The sequence below is a fragment of the Mastomys coucha genome, unplaced genomic scaffold, assembly GCF_008632895.1.
Source record: "Mastomys coucha isolate ucsf_1 unplaced genomic scaffold, UCSF_Mcou_1 pScaffold15, whole genome shotgun sequence".
NCBI classification, from domain to species: Eukaryota; Metazoa; Chordata; class Mammalia; order Rodentia; family Muridae; genus Mastomys; species Mastomys coucha.
In genome coordinates, this window is record NW_022196897.1 from 60,316,262 (window position 1) to 60,338,459 (window position 22,198).

The following is a 22,198-nucleotide window of genomic DNA, read 5'->3' on the forward strand; positions in this document are numbered from 1 at the left end:
CCAGCCCCAATTCTAAATACTTACTCCTAAATCTTATATAACCCATCACCAGCCCTAATTCTATCTATCTCTATCTATATCTATCTATATCTATCCTTTCATACTTACCCCTAATTCTATTCTCTCTCCAGCCCCCAGCCCTTGTGGGTTAAATACTTTCCCTGGTCCCAATCAGCATCAGTTACATGGCAAAGCATAATAGGCTGTGGGAAAATCATGCCAGCTTGCATCATAAACTAGAGGCACTCAGCTTTTCCAACTAAGGCTTGTTTATCTCAATGCTCTCTGCTCTGGCCGGAGACCAGGTGTTCAATATATATGTATAGGGTGGCAGCTGCGGCTCCCCACAGCCAGGGGCTGGTGAGATGGCTCAGCAGGTAAGAGCACTGACTGCTCTTCCAAAGGTCATGAGTTCAAATCCCAGCAACCACATGGTGGCTCACAACCACCCATAATGAAATCTGATACCCTCTTCTGTGTACTCATTTATAATAATAAATCCTTAAAAAAAAAAACAAAAAAAAAAAACAAAAACAAAAACAAAAACAGCAAAAGCCAGGTTGCTGAACCGGGCAGGGACCAGGGTTGGGTGGAATGGGTCAAAGGAGACATTAGCTTCTGTTCAATAGAGGGGCTGCGAGGCTCCAGCACCGGGAAGCTAGAGTTTCTCTGCGGAGCTGAAGGAGTTTGGCTGATCAAGGCACCAAGGCATCAAGGAGTCAAGTCATGCTGCTGGGCGGCAGTGTCTACAGTGTCTACGGAGAACCAGTGAGACAATCCCACACAGGTAGGGGCAGCTTTACTATGTCACATTGTAGCTCAGGGAGAGAAGCTGTTGCATGAGATGGTCGGTTAGTTCAGATCTTCCTGCTTGAGCCCCAAATTAACCACATCCATGAAGTGGGGGCATAGAGCTGGAGGAAAGGGAACGGGCCTGCCTCACTGCCTGGCCTCCCTGCTGCAGGCAGGCCTCGCCTGAGCAAACGGAGGAGTTCCAACTGAGACCGCGGAGACAGAAAGTGACTGTAGAAGTCTTTTCTTACTTAAGATGGTGAAGTCATAGGATGTTGGAGGGTTCATGAAGGAGAAAGGGGAACACTGTTCCCCTGCTAAGGACTATGAAAAGAGGCGGTTATGGGCCTGCCTTGTTTGAATGGATGGCTTTCTTCTGAGCTGAAAAGCCTATTCACTTCACTTTGTCGACCTTCATTCCTCTAAGTGGTCAACACTTCAGTACCACTGAACTTAGGAGGTATGAAGCCTGAACCAGCATTTGGGATACGGGCTGCTACATTCGTTCTCCCCAAGTGGCTTGGTGTGTTCACAGCAGTGCCGGGGCTGGCCCTTGATTTAGTTATGAACGAAAGAAGACAGAATGTTAAATGCGGAGTATGTAGTTAGCAGTGGTTTCATAACTACACAGACGAGATCTCTTTCTTCTCTCTCCCATCAGGCAGCACTGCTTTGGGTGCGTAAACCAAGTGAAATACCTTAAAAGCTCTGCCCAGTCCAGCCCGGAGCTGGCAGGGGTGGCTGGCTGCCTCACGCTCTTGTCCGTACATCCCGGTACCCTTTGTTGATGGTTGGAATAGTTTCTGACTATAGGACGTTAATGATCCCAAGGCTGCTTTAAGAAGTTTCTCTGTTTTACGGGAAGTGATTGAGGACTGCCAATCACGAAGCTGCCAGTCCCCGCTCATGAGCCTAAAGACTGTTCTGATTAGGATAATTACATTTTTATGAATATCCTACCTAGAGAGCAACAATTTTACCATGTCAGGCTACACCACACAAAGATGCATCAATTTCATCTGCAATGAAAAATAGAGTCTAATAGCTCAGTTATGTTTATGATAGTCACCATCAAGATGCAGCATAAGCCCCTCAACGGAAAGAATTCTGATCATTAGTTAACCCCGAGATGATTAAGGGTGAAGACTTGTCAGCCTTTCTCCTGATTTTTTGCTGTTTTGATTTGATTTTTAAAAAAATCCATAATTAACATCTATTAGCATCTTGGATTCCACTACAAGCACCAGGATATGTGGAGTAAAGCAAAAACAACAACAAAGTGAGGCTAGTAAGGCGAGGAACTAGGACTAATGGTCAGAGAGGATGGCGTAATTACGAAGCATAATTCTGTTCTGAGTACAACCACACCGTGCTGATTGCTTTACTCCTTTAATCAGCTTAGTTGATGGAAATTGTGGACAATCGTTTAATGCAAATAAAGCTATTTAAGTGTTATAGATGTGAGTATTCGTTAGACGGGGCCATCGAAGGCATAGTAGTCAGAACCAGTGGTCAGGCGGCATCCAAAGGCCTGTTGGAAATACAGAGTCTCAGGCTCTGCCCAGGGACTCTTGACTCAGGCTTTCTAGCAGAGGGTCCAGGATCACAGGACTCTGTCCTAACACGTTCTCTGGGGACTCACTCACTCGTGAGAACCAGCGTCCTGTATCTCTTAAGGATTTCTCCCAGTTACTGGAAACACTTGGTGATTGTGGAGGGAACCTATGCTGTGGGAATTCCCTGCTAATGGCAGGAGCACCGTCCCTAGGGAGGAGGCCCTTCTAACAGGCTGCTTTGAGAGTCTTAAAGGTAGATTTCTCTTCAGCAACTTTTCTCTTCTGTTTAAATACCTAAGGTCATGGGGCTTGTCTTGCCATGGTTTCTCTCCACTGTCCTTCATACTGGTGAGTCCACCTTTGCTGGGGAGGTATGCTTATGATGGCCAAAGACTTCCTTCACCCTGATCCCTGGTGATCATCTCCCTTTGGTACCTACCATTCCTTACAGCCATCTTGGTTTTTATTTTATTTTATTTCTTTTTCTATACAATCTCCTTTCTGTGTAGCCCAGAGTGGCCTGAAACACATGATTCCCCTGCCTCTGGCAAAGTGGCAAAAATTACAATGGTGAACCATGCCAGTTCTGACAGAACATTTTAAAATTTTGTCATTCTTGTGTGTACATGATGCACATGTGTGAGCGTGGGCATGCACACGCCGTGGTGTGTATGTGTAGAGATCAGACAACAACTGTCAGGAGTCAGCTCCCTTAGTCCACATTCTGGGTGTCACTCCAGGTGTCAGGCTTTCTAGTAAGCTCTCTTTATCCTCTGTGGTGTTTGAGTGAGCATGACCCCCCCATAGGTTCATCTATTTAAATACTTATGCCTGGTTGGTTTACCTGTTTGGGAAGGATTAGGAGGTATGGTTTTGTTGGAGGAGGTGTGTTACTGTGAGTAGGCTCTGAGGTTTCAAAAACCCATGCCATTCCCAGTTAGCCCTCTCTCTCTTTGTGATTCATTGTTGGTGTCTCAACATATAAGCTTTCAGCTACTGTTCCAAGGCCATGCCTGCCTGTCTGCTTGCCTGCCTGCCTGCTGCCTGCTGCCTGCCTGCTGCCTGCTGCCTGCCTGCCTGCTGCCTGCCTGCTGCGGTGCTAACTGCCATGATGGTCATGGACTCACTCTCTGAAACTGTAAGCAAGGCCCCAATTCAATGCTTCCTTTTATAAGTTGCCTTGGTCATGGTGTCTCTTCACAGCAATAGAACAGGAACTAAGACATGATCTTAACCATCTTAGCACCCCTGACTGATAGTTTTTAAGGTGGTTCCTTTAGAGATAGTGTCATCCTAATGGATCAGCACATGCAGGCAGTGTGCCGTGTAAGCAATGGGCCCGGCAGAAAGCAAGGCCCCTGTGGTGCTTTATTTCATATATTTCCACATGGGAATGTTATTTTAAAGATTCAAGGCAAGGACAAAGCCCAAAGGATGGTAAGTCTGAAACTTGAATGTGTGATGCCCTTGAAACTTTGGTCCTTGAGTTCTGGGGATTTTTATTTTGGTGCATCCTGGTGTGTACACTTGACAAGCTCTCCGCTGGTCCTGAGGTAGGAGTTCTCACCTAGTGCTTTGAAAAACTGCGAATCTAAGCCTGGGAGATGTGCTCAACCCAGCTTCACAGGACTCAGTCTTTGAGTTCTCAGGAGGAGGCACTATTTCAGAGCACTGGCATGCCCTGCCTAGCTCTGGAGTTATAGGCTCGCTCCATAAACTCTCCCAAAATATCATTATTATGTAATGCAGACCCTCATTTCTTCAGCTGATCTGATCCTTTGTGTTCTTACTATTGAGACAATGCTCAATAATATGTGTCAAATAAGTTAGGACCATTATGATAAAAATACCACAGAACAGTGTGAATGAAGTGGTCCTACTGATGGGACACTGCCCCTTTATAGTACAGGGGACTGAACTTAGAGTATAGTACAGTCTAGGCAAACCCTCTACTGCTGAGCCACATCTCAAGCCTTTTTTGAATTTTTTAAAATTTTGGATAGGGTCTTGTTAAGTTACCCAGGCAGACCTTGCCTCAGCCTCCCGCACAGTTGGGCTCACAGGCCTGCCTGCATGCTTGCCACAATGCCTGGCCTGACCCCCTTTTTACCCAACACAAATGCTGTGAGCTCTTGCCAAAACATGACTGTAAACCACACACTTAATAAGTATGATCATGAGTTCGAGGGCAGTGTGGGCTACTTAGCTAGTCCCTGTCTCAAAAGTACCAACCAAACAACCCCACGAGACCCTGACTGGCTTGTCACTTCTCAGTGCTGCTAGCTCTGCATGTGCAGAATGGGGATGAGTTTGTTCCTTTTGCTGTGGGTTCAATGAGGTAATGTACAGGGAAAGCCTTCGAAACTGATGGCACTGTCTCAATCTTGTCAGACACAAGCCTATCTTTCTGCTGTAACCTTACTTCCCCTCTGAATATGTGTGGGGCTGGGTGACTGAAGCACACAGAGACTGCTTCAAACTTTGATAGAAAGCAATTCCTGTCATTTGGGATTTAACTGGGCCATGTCATTTTCCCAGCTCCAAGGAGAATAAAAGATAAATTCAGTACGATATGAATTTATGATATGAACCCTACAAGTGCCTCACAAATATTGGATAGTCCCAACAAAGAGAGGTACACAGGAGAGAACATTAACTCTCTACATCACAGCTCGGCTCATCCACTGAGAGTTCCAGAAATCTCAAACTGTTCAGGAACCTGGGAGCTGCACTTCAGCAGCTTCTCTGAGGTCATTTTAAAAAGGCGTGGGTCTCTGATAGATGCAAGCTGGAAAGCACAGGCCTGAACCTTTCTTTTAAAGCCTCAAGGCAAGCATTATAGCCACCTGTGAGGGCAAGGAAGAGAGAAGAGAAGGAAGTTAGATCACATACATGGAATAGTATGCAGGCAAGGAGACTGCTAGCCCTGCTGTATTCCCAGAACCTAGGCTGTATATCATCAAGACCTGGAGGGGGAGGAGGAAGAGAAAGAGGATGAGGATGGGGAAAAGGGTGGTGATGGTGATGGTGATGACGATGACGATGATGGAGGGAGCTGTCAATGTATCCCAGGTTGTAAATGCTGGCAGAGGGTTAGAGTCAATCCAAACACGGTCCAGCGAGCAAAGTCAGGACAATGTAAAGTTTCCCATTAAGCCATGCACTTAGCTGTACTTCCCGTCTTTATGGAATAGAAGTATTTTTTTGAATTTGAATCCTGGATCCACTGGAAGCAATTGTCTTGAGGCAAATTTGGGCCTTGATTTCCCATTCCTTTTTCTTTCTTTCTCTCTTCCTTCCTTCCTTTCTCCCTTTCTTTCTTTCTTTCTTTTTTAGAGACATTTTTGTTGATTTTGTGTATGTGGTGGTATGGGGGGAGCATGTGTGCCAAAGAACATCTCTGTGATGGACTGTGCTGGTTAGGTTTTATCAATTTAACACAAACTAGAGTCACCTGGGAAGAAGGAACCTCAGTTGAGGCACTGCCTCCATTGGCATGGTCTGCTGGGATGTCTCAGGGAAATTTTCTTGATTGCTGATGGACATGAGAGGCCCAGCCTTGTGGGCAGTCTGACCCCAGACAGGTATTCCTGGACTGCATAAGAAAAGCAGCTGAGCAAGCCGAGGGGAGTAAGCAGTCCTCAAAGGACTCTCCTTCAGCTCCTGGATTGAGTTCCTGCCTTGGCTTCCCTCAATGAAGGACTGTGATTGGGATGTGAAAACAAACCATTCTCTCTCCAAGTTGATTTTGGTTTTGGGCTTATCACAGCAACAGAAAACAAAAAGCCAAACTAGAACATGGGTAGAAGACAACTTCTTTCCACCACGTGGTTTCCATGAGCCTTGGAGTCAAATACCTTTTTACACTGGCCTTAATTTCTTTTTTCATTAAATGTGTATGTGTGTGTGTGTGTGTGTGTGTGTGAGTGTGTGTGTGTGTGTGTGAGTGTGAGTGTGTGTGTGTGTGTGTTCAGTTGGACCATCTGAGTGCTGCTACAGAGGTCAGAGTAGGAGATCTGGTGTCTTCCTCTACTGCTGTCTCTGCTCTTGCTTTGAGACAGGGTCTCTCACTGAACCAGGAGCTCAAACCAGGAGTTTGGCTAGGCTGGCTGCCCCAAGCTCTCAGCATCCATCTGTTTCTGCCTCTTAATACTGGGGTGACAGGCACACACAACCACACACGCCGTTTTATGTGGGTGATGGGGATTCGAACCCAGATCCTCTCACTTGTACAGCAAGTGCTCTTAACCACTGAGCCACCTCTCCAGGCCTTGATTTTTCTATGTGTAAAGATACAAAGATTAGCAGTAATACATATGATAATAATTTATAGAGACCCTAGTCCAAGTTTATAGTACATATCAGATGAAAAAATAGTGGTGATTACGGGGAAAATAACACACTATTGTTCTTTAGGTAAATATATTAGGCAGAATTTTGATAGCATGATATCATTGCCATTACTACAGTGCTCAATATTCCCTGGCCCCATGGCCTCCTTTGGGGCCTTTGTCCCAAAAGCAAACAATTAGGGAACAAGCATAAGAGAAAATCCCCCTTTCATGTACACAGTCAACCCGACAGCCCGTGTTGATGGCGAAGAACGTTCTAGAACCAAGGAATAGCAAGCTTGTGCCTACTTGCTGAAATTTTCTTACAGGTACACTTTCAACACACACCCTTGATATTCAGATCAATACTTACAAAATTATATATACACACCTTTTTACTCATTCTTTCCCAGTGTTCCACTGAATGGGTGCATAAGCATTTAAAAGCTTCCTGCTGTGCTTGGGTTTTCCCACAAGGCCTGTTGCTGCTTTGTTCTGGAACTGTCAGAAGCAAATACTATCTTGGTGCATGACTTTTAACTTACTTAAGATGGTAAACAGGAAGGGGTGGGGGAGGAGCTCCTGGCTGAAGCCCTGATGTCTAAGATGTGTATCCCAGGTGCTCAGCAGCCTTCTTAGGCTGAAAATTTAAGCTAAGAACATCCAGGCTTGTTTCCTCCAGGCACCCCAAAGGTCAAATGTGTTTCCTTAGAGAGGTCACGATGTGGTGCTTTTGATTCCAAAACAGTGTGGGAAGCTCAGTCAGCAAATTATCTTAGAGTGGTTTTGGTCATGCTGGGAGGTGAACACCTGGCTGTCTCGCATCTGTCAGCATCCTCATCACTCCTGGGAAACCAGTAACTAAGAAAAGTTTTTAAGACATTCTCTTAGGCTTAGTTCTGTACCAGAAGCTAAAGAGAATGATAACTGAATGGCAGATTTGGGTGTCATAAGGCTCAAAGCTATGACATTTTAAGAAAAGCAGTAAAATGCTGTATAAAAATAAATACCAAAGTCCTGGCCAGGTCTGGGTGGTGGCGTACACTTCCCAGCCCTCGGGAGGCAGGAGCAGGCAGATCTCTGTGAGTTTGAGGCCAGCCTGGTCTACACAGTGAGGCATCTTAAAAGAAAACCAATAAGGAGAACCCAAACCGTAAAAACCTCCCTAATGAGTGGATTCCGCTTGTGGTCTGTGTGTATGTGCGGTCCTTAAAGCCTGAGTTTAATTAGAAATTTAAGAAAAATGCACCTGGGTACTAACAGAAACAAGGGTTTAAGACACAGGGATCTGTGTAGCAATGCTGATGGGTGGGATCTAAATACTTCACAGCAAGAGAACCACAGCCATATGTTAAATGTAAGTCCCTGACTAGACACGGAATAGCAGGTCTTCCAAGTGGGGCAGAGCAAGGCCACAAGAATGATTGGAGAGACCAGGATACTGGTGACGTTAAAAATCTAGGAAGCCTCGGCTGGTGAGATGGCTCAGAGGTTAAGAGCACTGACTGTTCTTCTGAAGGTCCTGAGTTCATAATCCCAGCAACCACACGATGGCTCACAACCATCTGTCCAGCTACAGTGTACTCATATACATAGAATGAATAAATAAAATCTTTTTAAAAATCTAGGAAGCCTCTGGTTAGTTGGACTATTTAGAGAACTGGGAACCATTAAGTTTACTTTTCAAATGAATCAAAACAACACCCTCCCCACACACAACCAACTGGTCATCAAAAACCTTTCTAAATAGTCTAGGCTTTTCCCCCCAAAATTTACCATAGGTTTAAAATTAAAAGAGAAAAAAAATGATATAATTTATCTATTGAGATGATAGAAACAAAGGAATCAAATGTTACTCAGTTGGGCGGGGAGATGGGCATTGGAGTGTTTGTTACTGTAGAGAGCCCCCTGCTGGTTGAGTGCAGTCATAGCATACCTGATGGCCTCTGCCCTGGCACTGGGAGGTCACCTTACCTAAGCGGTGGGCTGCTCTTTTGTTGCCAGGAAGCTGGCACACACCCACTATTCACTAGTCTTACCGAGTAGGTGAATAAATGGATAATCCAGATTTGAACAATGAGGCCAGTTTTGAAATGAATTTCCAATTCTAACCACTTTGTAATTAAAATCTCGCCAGCCTTCCTGGTGCGGAGAATTCTTCCCTCACGATAGCCTGCGTATGCTGCAGGACTAGCAGCATGATCTACCACCGACTGCCATTGAGCACCAAGTATGTGACATTTTCCCTGATGTTAGTGTATGCTCTTGTAAGCACTGTACACTGGATGAAGGGAGTGCAGAGTGCTCCAGTAACCCATCCATGGCCTTGTAGAAGTGCCTGAGCCAGTATCCGAACCTGTGTGTGTGCACGCAAGTATGTGTTTGGTGTGTGCACGTGCATGTATGTGTGCGTGTATGTGTGTGTATGTATGTTTGTATATGATGTGTCTGGAGTATGTGCATGTGTGTACATGTACATGCATGCTTGTATATGATGTGTGTATGTGTGTGTGTGGTGTGTGTGTGGAGTGTGTATGTATGTGTGTGCATGTGTATGCTTACTTGTGTATGTAGTGTGTGCATGTGTGTGTGTGTGTGTACACAGAGCACACTGACTCTGTGGTCTCTTCATTGGCTTTCCTTTGTAACAAATGGGAGAGCCATGGGACAGGGAAAGAGCAGGGAGGATTTTCACCACTGCACTGCATGCATGTGTCTGCATGTTTGTAGCATGCCATTTGATGGATGTTAAACTGCCCCTCTGAGAGATGAGAGTGACTGGACTGAATGACTTCTGAGAGGGGAGGACACATGGGCTAGGTTGCTGGGGCAGCCTCAGTGGCTAACCTGCTGTGCCGTGGATGCTCACCATCACTTTCCACTCTCAAGTGTCCCACTGCCGGTGGGAGGCTTATGGCTGCCCTATCTAGAAGGTTCTTTTCAGCTCTTAACTTCTGTGAGTTCAGATTGGACATAATTGACCGGTAACATGAGAGTGACGGCTACGGGTCTACAGGACCTGTCACCCAGAGACAAACCTCAGGGCCTGACTATCAAGTTTCTAGACTGTTTTGATTAAGGTGGGAAGATCTACCCTAGCTGTGGGCAGCACCATTCCAAGGTCTGGGCTTCCCGGACTGCATAGGAGGGAGAAAGCAAGCTGAGAACCAGTATCTTCCAGACTGCAGACACAATGGGTCCAGCCTGCAGTGCTTCTGGTGCCACGCTGGGCCGTGGATCTAGAGCCTGCAGCAGGGCTGTTTCCTGCTAGTGCTTGCTTCCTATAAAAGCACACCATAAATCCTTTTCTAGCTGATTGCTTTCCCATAAATTTGGGATCGCTGCATACGCGCTCGCCTCCTGCTGCACACGGCTAGTAGTAACCATTTGTTTCCTTGCTCTAGTAAGTCAGCAGAGTGCTTCACCTTGTCCGACACATGTCGATGCTGTTAGACGATTCCTCACTCTGTACACACAGCACAGGGTTGGAGAAATGACTTCGAACACTGAGGCTCAACGGCTGTGCTGTGCCGAGGCCTGCGCATAGGCAAGGTACATGTGCGCGACTTAGGAAGCTCTCAGGATTCCTGAACTCCTGAAGGCTTTCCCAGATCTGTATCTCCCTCTTCCTTTGCTTCCAGTCTCCATTTTACTAAGACGCACTCTCAGAAAAACAAAACAAAACAAACAAACAAACAAAAAACACAGAGGGATCCTGAGATGTGGTGAAGAATGAGTATTTACGTACTTAAAAGGCTGTTGCTGTTTTTGAGTTTATCTTTACTACCACAGTATAAAACAGGAGGCAGACATCGACTTTTTTGATTATATTTACACAGACAAGAAAGCCACAAGTCGACACCGTATCATTCTGCTTTTTATTTATTGTCTGGCTAACTTACAAACATGCAGGTGTCTATGGTAGAGTCTACCCTACCATTTAACTACCCCGATGACACAGGTGTCTGCGTCTGTTTACACAGTGCAGTGGTATGAAAAAAATTCCTCTACAGCTCCTGCCTAGAAACAGGGAAAGTTCATTTCACACCAAAAGTTTGAGGAGACTTCAATAACCACCCTGTTTCTGGTACTAAAATAACAAAATTGATATTACAAGTTAAAATATAAAGGCCTAACAGGTTTTTTTTTACAAATATGCAACAAATCTACTACTTAGACATAACAAGTCAATTCTTTTCAGATCACAAGTAAGGCACCATTGGGTTAAACATTTTCTCAGCTTTCAGTAAATAAAATGCATAGTGAAATAGACACAGAACATTGAATTTTAATACTGCAATATATTTCCATATAAAATGATTTGCAAATGTTAAAATACTGCATTGCATCTTAAATACACATAACTGGAAATATTATGGAAAAAAACATACATGTAAGCTTTGATTTCAGGGAAGAAAATATGCTTTGTGTGTGTGTGTGTGTGTGTGTGTGTGTGTGATCTGCCATAGGTTAAGCTAAACACAGAATTTCTCCAGAGTTTTAAATGCAATTGGGTCACTGACTTCCAAAGATAGGATGTAGGTGTATTAATGAAACATTCTTTGCAAAATACATTCTAAACCTTCTTTATTGTGAATGGCAGCTTCGAGCTGTGACCCCGTTCCCGACTTAGAAATGTACCTGAAAAACTGAGATTTACCAGGGCGTGTCCAATTTTCACTATCCCTTAAAAAATTGAGACCCACAATTTTCGAGTCCAACCTTTCTCTTCCATACACAGCACAAGGAAGGACCAATTCTATTTTCAGTAAGGTGGGTCACTGAGCATCTATCAAAAGGATGTTTATTTTAGTGAATATCAGATCAAAGAATTCAAAATACATTTTAAAATGTTAGGGATAAAAAAAATTGTCAAGCTTGTTAAACCTTTTATTTCATTGTTCTCATGGAAGACAGACAAATGGCAGAGGAGAAGGGAGGAAAATTACTCTCTAAAGAACTAGGTCCAGGGCTTTGGCAAGGGAAGTTATAAAAATACAATATATTCAAATCAATCACTTTATAATTTATTAGACGTTTCATCTATTAGAACTCCTAAGTTATGCTTTTATATAAATGAAACAATCATTCTATAAATAGGAATGTCTTTCCATTTTTCTTTGGATTGATTTTTTTTCTTTTTTTCTCTTTTTTTTTCTTTTTTGTTAGCATCTCCCAGCAACATGTGAGCAATACGCTGGACCCAAAATACAAAGTTCAGGTAGATACACACATGTGGCCATGTGCTTTAATAGACAACGGTAACATTAAACATGACTATATAAAACATCAAAGTGGAAATCTTTTTTCCAACTCTACAGCTAGATTGGAAAGTCCCAGTAAAATGTTGTAAACAAAATTATATATATATAAAAGGCAAGCCTGGCCCTTTTTGTGGTCGGTCCTTTAGCGGAACTTACTTGCACAGATCCAAGACAATGATTCTCCCGAGAAATTCAACACCAATGCTTTCCAGGTTCCACTGGTAAGCTCCTTATCTACTCGACCCCAGCTGGTTGTGCTCTGCCTATCATCAAAGCTGTCCCCTCTACCATAATTCTGGTCTGATACATTCTCTGACTTTCTTCTCCTATCTTGCCCTCCTAGCCTTTCCTGACCTGAGGAAGGAGTTTTCTCTGGGGTGGAGGACTGAAGAGCCATGGAAGAGCTGCAAGGCCAGTGACCACAAGTGCACATGCCAGCTGGTTCCGAGCCAGGAAGTGCCCACACGGTTCCGTTTTCTTGCAGTGGCTTTAATCCATGTGACCGTAAACTGTACTAGATACAGTTCTCACTAAGATACTTTGAAGAAACACCTGTACATACATATTAAGGAAAAAGGTAAAATAAGGGTCAAAAATCTAAGGTCTCACTGCCTGCCAAACATTGTATCAAGTTCTGACTTTGTCTTGGGACATCACTTGAATTGCTAAAACTCAATTTGCCTTTTTAGGCACAAGCTTTCCGTCCTAGCTCCTGTCTTCCAGATCGTCTGACAGTGTGGTGCTGAGGCATGTGTGGACACTTGAAATCTGGCCGTGTGCTTGTTCTAAGTACAGCATGGTTACTGGAGTGTGAAGACTTAGTACCAAAAACGTAAAAAAGCTCATTAATAATACAAGTGGAAGTGATATTTCAGATGCGCAGAGCTAAGGAAAATGGAATTCTTTTCATCTGTTTCCTTTTTACCTTTATAAAACATGGCTGATGGTCATTTTAAGACTAGATATAGGACTCACATTATGTTTCTGTTAGACAGCTCTGCCCTGGAGCCTACCTCAGACTGCCAAAGACTGGACATCCTGCAACCACAGGGATTCACGTTAAGGCTTGCTCAGCAACTTGCTTGGGCGGTCTGTGGTTCATGGAAACAGACCAGAGGCCATGTAAGCAAGAAAGGCTTAGAGAAAACCAGCTCTCAGAGAATTTAACAACTACAACCTGTAGCAAAAAAGCAGTGAATGTCTGACCTTGTGGGGCTGAAAGCTGGGATACAATTTTTCTTTGCCTACTTATAACAAAAGCTTATCGATCCCAGGAGGCTGCAGCTGATACAAGCAATAGCTCAGGAATATATACAACATGAACAGCTAGGCGCTTCCTTCCCCACCCCCACACGCAGGGATCCCCTCCTCAGCTTCTGTTCTTCTGTCCTACTCTCTGAGGGGGGCAAATCAAGAGGAGGGGTGTGCAGTTTTCAAACAGCAACAACAGAAGCAGTTTTGGAGCTTGGGTAGAGCTGAGCAGGCAGAGATCACCTCGGGATGGGAGGAAGGGGTGGGGCGCCCCTTTCTCTTCTATTGGATCCACCTTGATGAAGAAAGCAGATAAAATATAATTTTGGTTAGAAGCTCGTGTTCACTGTGGAAAGTCGGAGAAGGCTGCGAAAGGTGTTCACTGCTTTACCTAGACCTTGAGGCTGGGAGTAGGGAAGAAGCAAGTGATATTGAGTAGAAGATGATGGCTGCTGGCTACTGATTACCTCCTACAGTTATGTAAGTCTGCCATCAGTCATGTGGTCTGACTGTCATCTGATACACCACAAGTGGCCAGCGGGATGAGAGGTGGCCCTGTACAATGATGCAATAAGGGGCCATTCAAGGTATACCCCACGCTGCTCAAGGTTGTCTGAGGGGCTGAGGCAGCGAGAAGAGCAGAATAAAATGTGCTATTTTATAAAGCTTCATTTTTGTTAAATAATTTGCTATTAAAAGCAATTTTAGATTTGTTTTAAGTACATTCTAGAAATATTGAAAGCAAATCTGTAAGATTAGGGGATTAGGCAGTGAAGAATTACCAACTTAAATAACCATTTTAAATGCCTATTCTATTCTCTTTCAGGGGCTGTGTCACTCAAGGAAGCCATGATAGTGAGCAACAGGTCATTGTCCTGGTCCTCAAGTCACTCACTGGCGTCATAAAGAAACGGGGGCAGAGAAGGAATATGTTTAGCTATAATATTAAAAGTCTGTAGGGCAAGGGAAGGTGGTTCTGTTACTGATTTAAAAATATAAGTGATACTTAAATTCTATTAAGAATATTTCTTCAAGTGAATTTGTTCTAGTTCCTATAACAGACAGATGTGCCCTATTGAACACGCACATACACATTCATTCACAAAACAGTCAAAGGCAGCTGTGTCATGTGAAGGCTTATGTTCATCCAAAACTTCAACCACCAACACGACGGTTTCCTTACAGCTACAACTTTGGGCATGCACTACCTACAAACACAATATTCTAAGTAAATGAAATTTCTAGGATTGGAGTTTTCCTTTCAAGCAAGAATATTTTGTTTACTTCTGGCATTTGTTCTTGGAAAAATCCTTACAATGTTTCCTAAGTTCTTTAAAGTGCAGCAGAAGCAAAAAATGAAACTTGGACTTGCTTCATTTAACCCTAAAGTGTCCATGATAGCTCCTTCTGCTATGGTCCAGCACTGCAACCCCAGGCTCAATTCTGTGTCCCTGGCTCTGCTTTTGATCTGGCTCTGCCTTTTTTTACCCCCTTTGGTAAGTTCTTCCTGAAAGGCTTCTAAGCAGCCTTGACTTCAGCTGGTCTTAAGCTGCTCAAAAGCTGGGCACCCACTGACCAACAGTTACTCAAGAGCTGTGTGCTGAGAGGGACTCCGTAGGCCCTGAGCTTCTCTGAGGCACTGTGCTAGAGAGCAAGGGTCTAGCTATGGGTGCTGTGACTACTGTCTAACTTGAGGGATTAATCCCAAGGCTTAGGTCTTTGCGGGCCTGAGTCTCTGACTGAGCCTGATGCTCATCAGTAGCACTTTTCCATATTCCATGTTAATTTTCTCTTAGTCCCAAGCATACTTTGGTGTGAAATTCCATGTTATTTTTTTCTTAGTTCTGTGCATATTTTGCAGCGTAATCCCAATGTTTCTATTCTACCTTTTGGTTCACATTTCTTTTTTAGCAGGAAGATGATGATGCAGGCACCATGCACGTTAGCAAGCAAGGGGAGACGATCCAAACGTGCAATGCTGGCAAGTTCTTGTATAGAGACTTAATGGGCTCCAGTGGAATAAAAACCATGTGATAAAACAGGGGCGTGTTTACTAAGTAATGGTATGTAAAAATCTAGCACCAGATATGGTCTACTGTTGTTACCACTGTATAAAAAGTCAGACTTAGATGGGAAACAAGAGAAAGAGGATGTGGTGGAATGAAAATGTCTATATGTATGTGTGTGTGTGTGTATGTATATATATACATATATATACACAACACATATATATGAAACTGTTTTGAATATATACATATATGTATATATGTTGAGTACATATACATATACAAATCTATGGCTATAGCACATTTAAAAGATCAAGGCAGTATTTTGTTTTAATTTATATGACATTCTGCCAGTCTCAAACTAGTATGAATAGAAGATCAACTGACCTTTGCTCTCCTAGGAAGGTCAAAACGAAGGAGATGACCCAAAGAAACAAAATAGTATAACTTAATACTGGTCCACCAGACATATTCTGAGGTGGTAATGTCACCTTCAGAGAGTTACTGCTCATTCTGGGTATAGTTGAGAGGCTACCAGAATGCACACAGCTCCTGATGGAGCTTCCTCTTCCACTCCAGGGGAGCGGGCAGGTATCCCTGTGCATCTTGTCTGGAGCTCAGGCTTTCACAGTACGAGCCTGCACAATGCTCCAGCAGAGAGAGATACTTACTTCGGCTTTCATTTCTGGCCAGTTTGCTGGGATAGGTCTTGGTTGTTGGTACGTATGGCTCTGGAGGTGGCAAGTCAGAAATCGGATGGAAGTAGAATCTGCTCTCCCACTCATCTGTGGGAGAAACAAACAGAACCTCAGACAGAGAGACAGACAGACACGCACAGAAACCAGTTCCAGTTTTGTGGCTGGAAGTGCACAGAGAAGCCACAGTGAGACCAATGTGCCTCAACACTCCTGGCCTGCAAGACAAAGCAAAGCAACATGATTTGAACTGGAGTGACCTGGATCCTCAGGTCTCGCTGGGGGCTAAGACACAGGGCACTTTTCTTCCCACCAGTGGGCCAGGAACATTTAAATTTTTTTCATTTTTATTTTAGTTTTGTGTGTCTGGGTACTTGGGCTGCATGTATGTCAGCACATCAAATGAAATGTTTTGGAAATCAAACTCAGGTCCTCTTGAAGACCAGGTGAGTCTAACTGAGACCTTTCTGATAACATGGCAGAGGGAGCGGCTGGCCTCACTCACAGCTGTTCAGAAATGTAGATCATAAGATGGTAATTTGCAAACACACACAAATTACAAAATCTCTGGTGAATCAAGTTAACCATACTGAAACTCAAACAAGGAACAAACTAGAAAAAAAAAAAAAAAGAGCTGCCTTTTTGGAAAGTGGGAGGATGAGGCGATCTCGCTACATCACCACGAACCCTAAAATGGAACGTTGGTTCTGTGCTGTGTGGATAGCAATGACGGAACGAGAAACATCACTTCAAATAAACATCACTCGCCTTCGCAAGATGAGTCTTGGAAGCCATTTCGCACTGCTGTGGAGGGTGGGGGTGGGGGCGGCGCCCCAGCACCAGGCCTGTCAGGAGGAAGAGGAGGCCTAGGCCCACTTCTGGGACTGTCCATTCCACTCCTGGATGGCAACTGAGGAGTGGCCGGCAGGGCCCGGGGTGTGCTTCCATTTCTGTTTATTGGAGGTGGTGGTGGGAGGGGGCCTGGAGCAAAAGACAAGACATCTAGTGAAGCATTGCCTTAAATCCACATCCCCCATGGTCATCATCACTGTGCAAGACAGAGTGCCTGCTGGGTACGCACCCTTGAACTAGGGAAAATGAGAAGTGGTGGAGACCTTCTGGAGACAGATAGAAACATGACAAGGAGGGACATCCACCCGTGTGGATGTGTAAAGTCAGTACATGTAACAGCGGCTAACTGGCTGTCTGGCTTCACTGAGGCTGGGGACCAAACAGTGAAATTGGAAACAGGTAATAATCAATTTCTATTGACAACCATGTCATTGAAAAAGCATTTTATCCTTTTAAAGACTTATTGAACTAACTATTGTAATACCTCAAAAGAATTGTTTAAAACAATCTTTAATTGTTTTTAATTGCTTATACTTATAAAGTTAGTGTAGATCTTTAGAAAAATTATTTTTTAAATTAAAAAAACTAAAATTATTTGTGTGTATGTATGTGTGTGTATTCACACCATAGCACATATGTAGAGTTCAGAGAGCAACTTTAGAAAGTTTATTTTCGCCTTCCACCTTCACCTGGATTCCAGGGATCAAACTCAGGTCGACAGGCTTGAGCCACAAACATCAAACATTCTTACTAGCTGAGTTCATTGTCTTGCTGGCTCCAGTAATTCATTTTTACATGTACAGTATTTTCCTATGTGTGTGTGTGTGTGTGTGTGTGTGTGTGTGTGTGTATGTGGTGTGTCTCTGTGTATGTATGTGTGTGTATGTGTGTGTCTCTGTGTGTGTGGTGTGTGATACGTGTGGTGTGTGTCTATGGTGTGTGTGTGTGTGTGTGTGTGTGTGTGTATGTGTGATATGTGTGTGTGTGTGTGTGTGTGTGTGTGTGTGTGTGTGTGTTTGTGTATGACGGGGTAGATGGAGAGGCACAGGGAGTGAGAAATGGCTGATCTTACTCCCCCGTTACAGACAGTAGTAGTAGGTGGTGGGTTCTGCTCCCAAGTGTGCTGTTGGCTCTGGAGCTTGGGTCCCTGACTACCAAGAGTAAGGTAGTTAGCTGCCACCTCTGTCACAGCAGTGCCAGGAGCAATAGCTGAAAAGACAAACTAAAAGTATTACATACAATCCAGCCCTCCAGAGGCAGAGAGAGGTGGATCTCTGAGTTTAAGGCTAGCCTGGTCTACAAAATGAGTTCCAGGCTAGCCAGGGCTACATAGTGAGGGCCTGTCTCAAAAATATTTAGATATAAAATAAAGATGTAATATATATTTCCAACATATTTGAAACCATTTTCTAAAAAAAAAGTAATACATGAAGTATTCATGAGTTTCTTCCTGACCCTGGGGCTCCTGCAGCTTCCTAAGCTAAGTCTACAGGCTTTTGCCTGGAAATTAGTTTCTCCTGCTATTAACCTCTGAACATGCCACCTCTCTGGCTCACCTGAACTGTGTTTTTTAAAGACTTATCTTTAATAGGCAGAGAAGTGGACTCAAAGCCTGGCTTAGGGAGAGAAAAATAGTTCATTCTAACTACTTTGTCTTTGGCATTACTGCTACTCTTATGGGAACTTTCTTCCAACCAAGACAGCCCAGCTTCCCATTAGGGAGCAGGGCCTGGTGGAAGACAAAAGTCCCTCCCTTTTCACTCTCAAAGGCCAACTGGGTCAGCCAGTAGGTATGCTCGCCTCTTAGACACAAACTATCTGGCCCCTTTCTTGAGGTCTCCACGCCTCCACCGTGACACTAGACCCTTGGTGTGGGGCAGCAGCGTGGCTTTACTTGCTTTTCTTTGAGACATATTTGGAAGAGCAGAGTTTTAGGGACATGACACCCCCTGATCTGCCATACCTGATCTGCCTGGCGGATCCCTCACGGGAGGAGGGGGCCTCTCGTTGGGTGGGGGAGGGAGAGGACCCGAGCGTCCAGGTGAAGGCAAGGGAGGTGCAGAGGACGTGAGGGACAGGTTCCGTTGTGGCAGCCTGGGGATCTCATCGTTGGAAGTCGGAGGCAGAGGAGGGGGCCCTGGCCGGCTGGGCGGTGGCGGAGGAGGTGGCGCCTGTGAACCCGACCCAGGCCGCGGGGTGGAAGGCACTGGAGGTTTGCTGTTCTGGGAGGGGGGAGGGGGGACCGCTTCTCTGTGGATGGAGGGCCTGTTGCCCACGGGAGGAGGTGGTGGAGGGGGCTTGTCATCCAAGGCTCGGTTTGGGGTGGGAGGCAAAGGGGGCCTGGGGAACGGAGAGGAGGAGCCCGAGGGGTTCTGGCGTACAGAGCCTGCTCCAAAAGCAGCACCTCGGTTTCCTGGAAAGGGAGGCCTGGGGGCTCCCAGCCCTGCTGGGGATCCCCGGTTGTGCAGACTTGACGGAATGGGTCTTGGCGTATTTGGCACCGGAGGGGGCACGCTATCTGGTTTTGAGCCCACATCAGGCCTCGGGGGAGGCAGTCTGTTCCTGGGCGGCTCTGGGGGCCCACTCCTGTGGCCTGGGGAGGGTGCAGGAAACCTCCCCGGGCCACTCGGGGGTGAAAAGGGCTTGGCAGATGTGGCTCTTCCTCCTGGTGGCAAAATCGGCGGTCGGCTTCCTCCAGAATCTAAAGAACAAGAAGATGGATACCGGGTCGAAAAGTGAGGAGCCTCAAAGAACCCAGAGGACAAGGGAGGGGTGCTGGCCCTCTTCCACTGAGCACTGATTATCGGTAACTAGTAGCTTTATAAACTTAAATTATTTAATATGTTGGTGTGAGTCTCAGGTAGAGAGGGCCAGTGAGTGACATGGACAGCAACTTGAGGCTCCAAACCAGAAGCCTGGGATCCATAGCACAGGAAACTGAAGCCACAGGAAAGGAAGTTCAAGTGGCCAGGCCATGAAGAGCCTTGTGGGTGAGAAGATGTTTTAGTGTATCCTCCACATCAGAAGCGCTTGGGCAGGTTTATTCAGTGGAGTCACATGAACCCGAGGTCATTTTTAATTTTGACTTTAGCACTGTAAACATGTATTTTTCTCGGGTAAGTAGTATAATCCTACCCCACTAGCTTATGCTATGCCTTCCAAATTCACATAGAAGCTATAGTTACCATTCACCTTAAAACAGCACAGCACCCCCCCCCCAGCACTGACTTCAAAGGCTTCTTCATTTTCCTTTTGTTTAGTTTTTCCACCTGTTAAAAGTACTGAGTACATGCATCTGGCAGCTGCCTAGCATCCTTTTGTGTGCTTCAGGGAAATAATTTTATATTTGTATACAGAGCTGGCAAGATAGGACCTACAGCCAGCTACCTAGGACCAGTGACTTCACCTTAGGATGAGAGTGTGACATTCATCCCAATGCCTGAGATTGCCTTCAAGCTGAGTGCAATAGGCCTACCTGCAACCTATGTGAACTCTGTGTTTAGGCATGGGTCCCATCCTCAGGAAATCCCATCATGGTTGTGCACTGTCCGAGACTGAAAATACAACCTTCAAGGATTTCAGATAAGGGCTGCTCTATCTGCGCTCACAACACTGGCTTCTAATAGCAAATGTCTGCCATGAAAAACACCTGTTGCTATTTAGTGAGGTCTGGAGCTGTGTACACGTTCCACAGTGTACTTGAAAGTGCCTTAGGCATGTTGCTATACACAGTTGTCAGACAAAGAAAGCTGCACCCCTAGGTTACTGAGTCTGGGGGGCTGGGGAGACCAGAAGGCAGGTCTGAGTCCTCCATTTCTCTTTTCCATTCCCCATCCTTCTGGCTCCAGTTCACCCTTTAGAAAAGCACTGGAGGATGGGTTGTCCCAAGGATACTGTCCAAACATTACATAGCTCTACAGGACTGCCTGATAAGAAGCCCAACCTGATCCCTCATAAAACAGGGTGACATCTTAAACAGTGTAACTGTGTTAAAGGGCAGAGCCTAACTGCCAAATTGCCTCTTGTTTAGAACATCAGAGAAAGAGTGCTATATACCATTATCCCTGTTGGTGGTAGACCTCAGCTTCGGCATTCCAGCCTGGAATAGTCCTCCCAATCCTGGAGGACCACCCCCTCCAAAATTTCCACCACCTCCTCCTCCTCCACCACCACCTCCGCTGCCTCCACCATAGCCACCACCGCCACTGGCACCGGCTCCCTTCGGTTCTGCAAACAGAAGGAAAGACACTTGAGAAAATGCAGGAGTATTTACCAGTCCTAACTCCAGGGAGCTGTAACACATGGATGAAAGAGAACAGGCTGACCCTGGGCATTTAAAATGAAAGGGACATCTTCCTTTTACATTCTGTACTTGTTATTGGCACCAAGAAATTTCACTTGATTTAGCCACTTTACTGTATATTTTCAGTTAAAAAATACAAAAAAAAGGATGACCTTTCATTTTCTAATAGGCACACAGTTTCAAATAATAAATGTTCCCCCTTTCTGAGAACTGTGCCCCATTCTTTCTGTTTTATAAAAATAATTACTTTGATGGCTGAACCTCCTTAACAATGTGGATTATCAATGTTTCTATGGTAACAGTGTTCTGCTTTTAATGAGACCGCTTCTGTTCTGAAGCTAAATATTAACTATTAGGTTACCATAGGTTGGTTTTTTTGTTTGTTTGTTTTTGTTTTTTAATATTTACTGAAAAGGAGGATTCTTCTATTTTAGACTTAAAGACTTATAATATGGAATCTTATCAAGTACCTATTTAGCATTTACTTAGTTGATTGTATAGTTTTTATTATTTGATATTTAGGATTGGTTTTAAATTTACTATTACAAATGGGATTATTTTTGGTCTTTGTCAGTTACTCTTACTACTTGTTTTGCTTAGTATTTTCTTATTCAGAAATGGAATATGTTGTTTTCTTTTTTTAAAGATTTATTTATTTATTTTATGTATGTGAGTACACTGTAGCTGTCTTCAGACACACCAGAAGAGGGTATCGGACCATGTGGTTGGTGGGAATTGAACTCAGGACTTCTGGAAGAGCAGCCAGTACTCTCAACCACTGAACTATCTCTCTAGCCCATATGTCATTTTCTTACTTCTGCAACTCCTTGCAGACAATTTGTTTGGGTGGCTGTCCTGCCCTTGATAGAATGTTTACGGTGTCTCTGACCCTGCCCACTAGAAGAAATGGCCAAGCGTGTCATCCAGGCTTAGCAGGTAGCTCAGCAGTAGAGTGCTTCCCTAACATGCTCTTGTCTATGGCTTCCATCTCCACGACAAAGTGAAAACAAGAAAGAATAAACAAAATGCTCAGAAGATCATCTGGAGATATCACCACAGGTCCTCTGGGAAGTAGGATTACCCTCAGGTGGAAAGCACTGGCCTGTAGACTCCTTGTGTGATCACCACAGGTCCTCTGGGAAGTAGGA

At 44.6% G+C, this 22,198-nt stretch overlaps 1 protein-coding gene across 6 annotated transcripts in view; it reads right to left on the reverse strand.

The window, feature by feature from the left end:
* Nucleotides 1–10,540: 10,540 nt before the first annotated feature.
* The window catches only part of Wipf1 (WAS/WASL interacting protein family member 1), a 105,912-nt gene continuing 94,254 nt past the window's right edge, over nt 10,541–22,198 (reverse strand). For all 6 annotated transcript variants that reach the window (XM_031370635.1, XM_031370636.1, XM_031370631.1 and 3 more), the window contains 5 exons: nt 20,804–20,974; nt 18,711–19,448; nt 16,664–16,876; nt 15,872–15,985; nt 10,541–13,489 (listed from right to left, as the gene is read on the reverse strand). In XM_031370635.1, the coding sequence (XP_031226495.1) occupies nt 13,434–13,489; nt 15,872–15,985; nt 16,664–16,876; nt 18,711–19,448; nt 20,804–20,974 (1,292 nt within the window). In that variant the 3' untranslated portion in view covers nt 10,541–13,433. The remainder of the gene's footprint in view (nt 13,490–15,871; nt 15,986–16,663; nt 16,877–18,710; nt 19,449–20,803; nt 20,975–22,198) is intronic.